The 9,740-nt window shown below is 40.0% G+C and overlaps 1 protein-coding gene across 11 annotated transcripts; it reads left to right on the top strand.

Moving 5' to 3' along the window:
• Nucleotides 1–1,342: 1,342 nt before the first annotated feature.
• LOC124692172 (probable WRKY transcription factor 2) lies at nt 1,343–9,251 on the top strand. 11 transcript variants are annotated; one of them, XR_006999375.1, is made up of 11 exons: nt 1,343–1,641; nt 1,714–2,229; nt 2,310–2,594; nt 2,694–2,812; nt 2,926–3,001; nt 3,194–3,250; nt 4,152–4,369; nt 4,581–6,420; nt 6,890–6,990; nt 8,514–8,686; nt 8,767–9,251. XR_006999375.1 is itself a non-coding variant. In XM_047225491.1 (8 exons), exons 4-8 carry the CDS (start codon nt 2,739–2,741, stop codon nt 9,015–9,017), a joined length of 627 nt encoding a protein of 208 aa, XP_047081447.1. In that variant the 5' UTR covers nt 1,841–2,229; nt 2,310–2,428; nt 2,528–2,594; nt 2,694–2,738; the 3' UTR covers nt 9,018–9,251. The 11 variants fall into 11 exon arrangements, 6 of the variants coding, with proteins under 6 accessions (XP_047081451.1, XP_047081447.1, XP_047081449.1 ...); XR_006999374.1 differs by having other exon boundaries at nt 4,581–6,416; XR_006999376.1 differs by having other exon boundaries at nt 1,345–1,641; nt 6,317–6,416.
• Nucleotides 9,252–9,740: the final 489 nt, after the last annotated feature.

A 9,740-nucleotide genomic window follows, 5' to 3' on the forward strand; every position in this document is an offset into this window, starting at 1 on the left:
GCCTATTAGGTGTGTTAGGGACACAAGAGACTTCTTGCTTTGTGGTTGCGGGGTTGCATGAGAGGGATATCTTTGACCTCTTCCTCCCCGAGTTCGATAAACCTTGGGTGATCCACTTAAGGGAAACTTGCTCGTTGTTCTACAAACCTCTGCTCTTGGAGGCCCAACACTGTCTACAAGAATAGAAGCACCCATAGACATCAAGCTATTTTCTGGCGCCGTTGCCGGGGAGGAAAGGTAAAAGGCACTCATACTCAGGTCCCAGGTAAAGTACTTTTCTGACGCCATTGTGTGAGTGTTCGAAGCTATTTCCTTTAGATCCTGCAATTGCATCTTTTTGTTTCTTGTTTACACTAGTTAGGCATAATGGAGAACAATGAGCTTCTTATTCTATTTCCTGATTTAAGACATGGATGGTTTGATGCGAAAATTAAAAAACCTATGGAATATATTAGTATGAACGCTTTGAACACCATTGTTGCTAATGATATGGAAAATTCTAAGCTTGGGGAAGCTGGTTTTGATAAGCATGACATTTTTAGTCCCCCAAGCATTGAGGAGAAAATTTTCTTTGATGATACCTTGCCTCCTATTTATGATGATTATAATGATAGTGGTCTTTTGGTGCCACCAACTATGGAGGATAAACTTTATTATGATTATACTATGCCTCCTACACTTGATGAGAATAATAATGATAGTTACTTTGTTGAATTTGCTCCCAGTATTACCAATAAAATTGACTATGCTTATGTGGAGGGTAATGATACTTTTATGCATGTGAATAAAGATGTTTTATGTGATACTTATATTGTTGAGTTTTCTCATGATGCTACTGGATATTATTATGAGAGAGGAAAATATGGTTGTAGAAATTTTCATGTTACTAAAACACCTCTCTATATGTCTGAAATTTTTGAAGTTACACTTGTTTTATCCTTCTATGCTTGTTGCATCATGCTTCATGAATTTGTTTATTTACAAGATTCCTATGCATAGGAAGCATGTTAGGCTTAAATTTGTTTTGAATTTGCTTTTGATGCTCTCTTTTGCTTCAACTCTTATTTCTTGCGAGTGCATCATTAAAACTGCTGAGCCCATCTTAATTACTTCTATAAATGTTCCTAGACTACCCGGCTCCAGGAGGCTTCAAAAGGGGCAAATCCATCGTGTGCGTTGAAACTGGCAGCGACAGTAATTTTCGACGCTCGCTTTGGACGTCAGCCGTTGGATGGTGTCAATGTTTTTGTTACCTGCCGTTTCTGTAGATAGGTCGCTGACAACTAGGATCAGGCGCGTGCGGGGCCGGGCGAACATAGGCAGCGACGAGTGACCCTGCTCGTTTCACCCAAACCACTCCCCCAATCAGTGGCGTCCTCTCGTCCCCAATCCGCCGCCCTCCTCTCCTCACCCAATCTCCACCTCGTGTCCCCTCTCCTCTTCTCCTTCCCCAATCCAATGACGGCAGAGGTGGGCGGACTTGGCGAGCGGTAGGAGCGGAAGCAACTTGCGGCGCATCTGGAGGAACTCCGGGTGCTCTGATGGCGGCGGCGGTCGGACTGGACTGTGGCGGCAGCGAGCAGACGGGAACGGCTGGTCGTCTCGTGGACGGCGGCGGTGGACTGCCGATGGCTGCAGCGGGTAAGTTTTTTCATTTCGTCCTTGCGACCAGGCTCCTCTTTCTGATTCCGACTTTAATGGACCTGGCTCCAGATCGCATCCCCAACCCTAGCAGGCGGTCCTCCTCTAGATCCCGACCCGAACCCAACCCAGGCCAGGAGCGCGGTGGCGGCGGCGACTACCCCGACCCAAAGCGCGGCAGCGGCGGCCACGTGCGGCCGCTTGTCGTCAGCGGCGGCGACTAGGGTTGCTGGCCTCAAAACCCTAGCCGCTGCCTTTGCCTCGTCGTCCCTGTTCTCCTCGAGGAGGAGCTGGTCTGGAGGCGCTCAAGGAGCTCGAGCTCCGCCGTGCGTCCCCGGCTCCATGGAGACCAGCAGAAGCGGCGCTCGACTGCAGCTCTGCCCCGACCCCGATCCAGGGCAGCCCGGAAAGCCCCACGGCCTCCTCTACTGGAGTAGGCCGACGCCCATGAGCAGCGTGGGTTAGGGACCTCGACGTTGGCCTCTACATCGAGCAGGCGACCTCGACATCTAGCAGCGAGCACCGGTTCCGATCAGTCAGGACTAGATGCGATGCATCTGCCGTCTCTGTTGCCCAGCCGGGTGCCAAGTAGGTGTCCTGCAACTTCAGTACGTATTCCTTCTATTGCGTGATCTTTTTCAACCTTCGTTTTTTTTTCTGGCTTGCAGATGGCTCCACGGGGCAGCATTTTGTGAGGTGACGTTGATGCTTGCCCTTCTCTTGGAGAATACTTGATAATTTCCTAATCCCCTAAACATGCCTTGGCATTGGATGGATCAAGGAGCAGGTTACAGTTTATGTTTTTGGTCAAAGTTTCCTCTATTTTTCTGCTCTTAGCCTCTATTACAGTCTGTTCTATCTTGCTACACATTGGATCCTGCTGCAGTTGTATTTACTATTTACTATTATATAAAAATCAGCCATGTGCAAGCAACGGAGCTTAATTTGTACAGGTAGGTAGATGTAATCCTTCATCTTGTGTATCCAAAATGAGCAGATTTCTGTTGGAGATTATTACTTGTTAATTGGTTATTTTTGCTTGCACCGTGCAGTTGGCCATATCGACTACTGAGAAGGCTCAGTTGGTGTTGGATGTGATGTCTTGGTGGGATATGTTTTTCTATTGGATGCCTACAGTAACTACAGGATGCAAGAAGAACTTTGCAGGCAGGTTTATCCAATTATGACCCTCTATTTCCCATACTTGATAGAAGTGAGAAAATGTCTATAGTCCGAGCTTGATATTTGATACTAATCGCCATATTCTATATGATGTATGTGCAGTCCGGGGACTCTATCACAAGTTGCTCAATGTAACCTTCGCAATGGGCGGTGGCTGCAGCACGGTGAAACAATTCGGGTGAGAATTGATTTTGCTGGTTGCATATCAAATAATTAGAAAATACTTTTTGTTGCTTTAGCAGCACCAATTTGTTTTTCCTTCATCCTCCTATTTTAAAATTTGCTGTCAAGAGCGGAATGTCCATATAGCCCAAGCTTGATATCTGATACTAATCATCTTATATTTCTATATGACGTGCTTGCGGTACAGGTCCACTCTCTCGAGTGGCTCGACGTGTCCTTCGCAATCAGTGGAAGCTGCTGCATGGTAAAACAACTCTGGTGCTAATTACTTTTGCTGGTTTCATATCAGATAAATGATAAAATATTGTTTGTTGCTTTAGCAGCACTAATTTGTTTTTTCTTCATCCCCTGTTTTAAAATATATTGTCAAGGGCAGAATGTCCATTGCAACACGACCGTTCAATCATCCTTGATAATTAAAAACATGGTAGTATGGCTGAGAAGTGTGGATGGTCAATGGTCGTGCCCGAGTAGCAGGGTTTGCATTATCCTATATATTATGGGAGATGGGCTGCTGATAATAAGATATGTAGGAAAAGAGACTGCCCTAGAATTTAGATAGTGTATAGGACTCTGAGTGCCTTGTTGTCTCAATAACATTTGTATTATGTTGGTGCGTAATTTTGAATCATGTTCATTCTGTAATATGGTGTGACTTTTGAGCTCCATATTTTCTAAAATTCCATGTAAGCCTGGTAGAAGATCTTGCGTTTTCTTATTTGGTATACATGATATGATGTGTACTCCTTTCGGTACAAAAATCAACAAATGGATTTGAGAATTAAATGTAACAATGGATTCACACATTCCCCATCTGTCACATAATAATCCAACATTTCATTATAGAAAATAATGTGGTTAACTTTAACATTGATCTGGGCTCACCTTCACCTCTTCCTATGCCTTTGTGTAACAAAACCTATTTATTTGGCGATTTGGATCATTTAGTGAGATGTCAGAATAAGTTTGGTTCTATTCAACTTCCCATTTAGTGAGATGTGAGAATGCCTTTGTGTAACAAAACCTATAATATATGTAGTCATATTATTGTGAATATTACTGCATGAATTGTTCTTTTGATCGAACTATTTCCAGTCACACTATGTACTGGATCAGTTACTAATTTGTCTCTATTGTATGCTTAGCCAAAAAGAAGACAAGGTCAAGTGGAACTGACTCTGGCGAGGAGTATATGTGAAAGATAGACTTGACTTTACATTAGGCCATTGATCAAATAACATCTTCGTTTGGGAGGGGAGCAATAATGTGGCTTGGCTGCTCTGAAAGTCACAGAGAAGTACCTGGTGTGTCTACTGGGTCTTTCTCTCTGGATCTTGCACTAGGGATCAGTAGGCTTCCAAAGGTATGCATTCCCAGTTTCCCCTATGTTTATGGAAGTTCTTTGAGCGGAAGCTCTTTTCTGTTCACTGTAATTATTCATTACATAGTGTCATTAGCAATATGTAATCTGTTTGGTAACAGAAAGGGTCTTTTCACATTTAGCTTTAGTCAGCAGTCCAATTTTTTGTAATTGCTTATGATGCTTCTGTAGTGATGTATTTTGTTTTGTAAAGGTAGCATGCCATTACTCTTTGGAGGGACGTGTTTTAGATGTGTATGGTCCAGAGGCTTCAGGGAAGACAACTCTTGCTTCAGTGGACAACTCTTGCATTCTTTTCACAAAACAATCTAATATTGAATGTTGCCTTTTAGAAATCTGGAATTTAGTTGGTTACAGATTTATATACTATTAGTAAACCTTGCTGGCGAGTTAGATATAGGCTCATTTAGGTTTTTTTTTGTCCTTGTACTTGCTTGACAGAAGTAAAATTTTCTGATATGGTCGACTGAAGTTGCCTACTGATGTTTTTGGTCCAAGAAGAAGGGGTAGATGCAAATGCATTACCTTGACCACAAAGCAACATTGCAAAATGCTAAATGCTAATACGATAATTATTATTTTTTCCTTTACTGATACAATATAGGATCCTTAAAGCAAGTGCATCATTTTTACTTAAACACATTCCACAAATTTACTGCTCGAAGAGCCCATCTTAAAGGTCTTGTACATGAACACTCCAGGTTAGTAGATAATGACATTTCAATTTTCGAAACTTTGTTTGCGCAATAGTTTTTAATGTGATGTGTCTAAGGAGGAACAAAATTTTAAATGATCTGGTCTCGATTATATAACCATTTAGACGCTTCACTCTATGATTTTAACCCTACAAGTTTGAGTGCTATTTACCTCTCTGCAGAACTCTTTCAAAAAATTTAACCCCACAAGTTTCAGTAATACTCACCTCACTGCAGAACTATTTTTTCTTGTAAGAACTTCTGAATTTGTTCTCGGTAATCTACCTTCTATTTTTCTTGATACACCTAGGTGTTACTTGAATTCTTCAGATTTTATAGAGGTCATTATAGAGGGTACGATATCATATGGTTTCAAAATTGTTCCACATTTAGTTATTTTCGCAACCCAGAGAAGGTTTTCAATATAAATGAATAATTAAGTAGATCCCTGGCTATGCTTTGGTGGACTCCAGAGGCAAACATGTACCTCAGATAGGTGAATGGCCGTTCGAGGGGTTTTGAATACCTGAGCATTACAACATGATATTGTGATTAGTAGTGGAAGGAGTGCAGAAGCTTATTATAATGCTACCGTTTAGATAATTATAACCATGCTATTCTGCAGATATAAGGTTCTATCTCTGTTCGCAATGCATTATATTATTCATTTGTGCCATGTTGGTATCCCTTAGATAGTTCCCAATGCTCATTTCCGCGGGCACTGTCTGTCAATGAACGCCTCATATCTCACATTTTCCGAAGAAGTTAACTTGTGGTTTGTTCCAGGGGTCCCCTATATTCTATTTCTATTTGGTATGCCTTCTAGCGTTCATATGCTCCATTACAATTGCCTCTTATAAAACATTGTGATTCTTTTTGGCTACCATAGGTATCGTCCCCTTTTCTTTCTCTTTATCTCTAGATGTTTAGATGGATTCGTGTTGATCTGAGATGTTACCTTGTGGTATTGTTCTTCCCTTTTTATCCCAGGACGTGATTCTATCCTCCCCTTCTCTTTCTCTTTATTTCTAGATTTTTAGATGGATTCTTCTTGATCTGAGATGTTTACTTTCTTCCCTTCTAATACTAGGATGTGATTCGTTTTGCTAAGATGAGTTGGCAGCACTTTAATGGACCTGGCCGTTGATTTACGATGTTATATTGGCTCATATGTTTCAAATTTGCTAATGTTTTTTTCTCTACTTGACGTCTTGAATGCTTTACACATGTTGAGGTTTTACTTTGAAGATTTGGGTTTGGGTGGCCCAAGATTTCTACGATGTTGTTGGTAACGACCAACATCGGTACAAGAGGATTTAGTGCTTATCTCTTCTGTAGGTGAATCTTCCTCTATTTTATTATTTTGTTATGAATGCTAATATAATAACCATTCCTTGATTTTCCATCTTGAGTGTGCATATGCATTTCCTAATAGCTTCTTATGTTGCTTTAACAAGGATTGCATTAGTTGAATAAGGTTTTAAGTAAATATTGTATAGGATTATTTTGTTATGAATGCTAATATAATAACCATCCCTTGATTTTTCATCTTGAGTGTGAATATGCATTTCCTGATAGCTTCTATATTTATGTTGCTTGAATAAGGATTGCATTAGTTGAATAAGGTTTTAAGTAAATATTGTATAGGGTACTTATTTTCCATTGTTTAACTCTCTTATCCTTTCAAGAACTAATAATGTTGCCATACTGACCGTTGTTTTCTATATATGGCGTGTGATTAATTAATTTCTCAATTTTGTGAGTTGCAAATGTCCTTAGAATTGATTTGGTGTTTTCTTTTTGTTAGGATAATTGTTCACTCCAGTTATGAAGTTTCCATATTTAGAGGGCTGACTCATGGTGCTGGATGCCACTTTTGTTTATATCATTTGCCTCATCGTCATTTCTGTAAGTTTGTCCTCAACAATCTCTATTGTCAAATGCTCTTAGAGGATTTATGTACTTATTACTGGGTTTCAGTCACGAGTCTAATAAAAAAAATAAGAGTACTGTAGTCAATCTATTCTTGCTGCATATTTGTTTCTTGCTTATATGGTTTCTATTCATAAGAGTAGTGTAGTCAAGCCTTTCTGAAGAGCTGCTACATAATATAGTGAGAGCATTCATGTCCACAGTGAAGCCAATGATACTTTGTGACTTGGGTGTGAAGCTAAGCTAGCTTGTTTAAAATCCTTCTGACAAGCCTAATGCACTCTTTTCCTAGCTTAGATCTGGTGGAGATGCTTAGCTATGATATCATGTTTGTGTTTAGGTCATATATATAGCCTGAATCCATGCTTTGTGTTAGGTCATATGTAGCCTGAATGCATGCCTTTTTCCTCTTAAAATATCTTACTTAATCCAGGAACACTTCCTTATTTAGTAGGAATTCCTTCCCTTCGCCACATCTTGTAATTTGTAAGTGATGTCCGTTCCATGTAATTTGGTGTTCAGGTTAAAATTGGTAGCTGCTTATATTGATAGAGACAGTTCGACACAGCTTGAATGCTTTAGTCATGTTTTCCCCTTCTGCTATTGTTTATCATTAGAGCTGAAAATTGTTTCTCAACCAGAGGAAATACAATTGTGTGGTTCTCTTAGTTTCATGTAGAGATGTTTTATACCATGGATCTCTGGCCCTAATCATTTGTGTGATGTATTTGTACATTTGTGGTAAGTAGGATGATAGTCCACGAATGATTCAGTAACCGGAAGTTATTTATTCGTTGACACGCCTGTAGGTGTTATTATTTTTTCTCGAACACATGCTTGCATGTGTCATTATATATTAGAAGAAGCCGTCGAGAAGACGGGAGCATACAAGAGTAGCACAGCTACCAAAAACAAAAAGCAGAGAAATCAAAAGAAAGAGAAAGAAACTGTAGAGGGCTAACTTAGTTAGACCTAGGGTTCCTCAACAAGGCTAACATCAGGGGGTCTAGCATGTAAAGGCAACTGACGTAGCGCCTTAGCGCCGGCTAATGACCATTGACAGGCTTCATCTAGGATGGGCTGAACTAAGACGAGATTACTTTTTAGATAATATAGGAAATTGTCATTTCGCACTCTTTGGTTTCTGAATGGTATTTCACAGGGAGTGAGTGCCGTAAATTTCACATGCCAGGGTCAGTACATATCACTCTGTTTTATTTCACATGCCCATTGTCCTTTTCTTTTCGCCTGTTTTATTCTTCCCAAATTTTCCACAAGGTTATTTATTATATTTAGAAAATATGGTATTACATATGCATTGTTGATTGCATCTTTTCTCTTTCGATCTATATCTCAGATGTTCTGAGACTTAGATACTAGGAAAACCTCTTGGATAATTAGGTCTTGAAACTGAATCTAAAAGAAGGTTAATGTCACCTACCTATTAACCAGTTCACATATAGCATATAGTAGTCATTGATGACCCTGTTATTTTTTAGGAAGTTAGATGTGTTAGCTATCACCACCAGTACAATTGGCATGGTGGCTGCAGAATCAAGGGCCATAAGGGAGCCTCGTGTTGTTCAGAAGACAACCAAGGTTGGCATCTTTTTAATTCTTATCGTTGGTGCAAGTAAGGTCAGAAGGATGCTAAAGGAAATCCAAATCCAAGGTCAGTTCAATGACTTCACGTGTCACTCAGTCTTATTGTTTTGAGGAGCTACTACAAATATACCCACCTTGTCTGTTCAGTAGGCAAGCATGTGGAAAGGGCGTCATATGATGTGAACTATGTTATCATGACAAAGAGGGAAGGGCACAACCATGAAGTTCGAGCAGCCAGAAATAGCGGGCATGTGAGCGATGGTTCTGGGAGTGCTCTCAGAGGCCAACTGGAGTCATTCAACTTCCTCTTCAGGAATGGCAGACTACGATCTGCCTTCCCACCTGCAAATGCAGCATGGCCAGCTAACCGATTGATGATTTGGTATATTACGAGTTAGGCCCAGTTTATCACTTTCTTCCAGTTTATGGCCTCTTTGTGATGCCTTTTTCCTTTGCCTGCTATAATTTATGTGTTAATACTCTACTGGTTCATTATACTCCAATCTAGAGGTTTTCCAATACTGCGATGGAGTTCATTTTCAGAATCTTGTTATGTTAAGGAAAAACAATGTAGTTTACACAGTTCAGAAATTCTCAATTTGCATAAAATATATTATGTGTTACTTGCGAAACTAATTTGGGGTACTCGCATTAGAAAATGAATACCCAGCCATTATGTGGGGTTAACGATTGTATGTCTTCAAATAAAAATACGGCTATTATGTGTTCTTATTGTGCTACTCACTTCAAGAAAGTGGATACTCGACTAATATGTGACCAAAACAACTCTAGACAAACTAATGGATCTTTCCGGTGACCGTTTGAGCTTTCGTTGTCCATATTTCTTTTATTGAGCTACACATCATTGAGACTAAAGCATGTGTTTAAGTCACATGGAGTTGACACAATTTATAGTTATTGTTATATCAGTATAGAAACTCTTTTTTTCTTTGAGGAATCAGTATACAAACTCTTGGCCGACAAGTGTGCTTCCATTAACGGTAATTTATGACAGTCCCAGGTTTTGGTCACTTGAGTAATACAAAGTTACGAAAAACGATCAGACACAACTTAGTATTATTAAATCTATGCTTCATATGAAAACCAAGTCCGGTGTGATT

The sequence above is a fragment of the Lolium rigidum genome, chromosome 2 (assembly GCF_022539505.1).
Source record: "Lolium rigidum isolate FL_2022 chromosome 2, APGP_CSIRO_Lrig_0.1, whole genome shotgun sequence".
Classification (NCBI taxonomy): Eukaryota; Viridiplantae; Streptophyta; class Magnoliopsida; order Poales; family Poaceae; genus Lolium; species Lolium rigidum.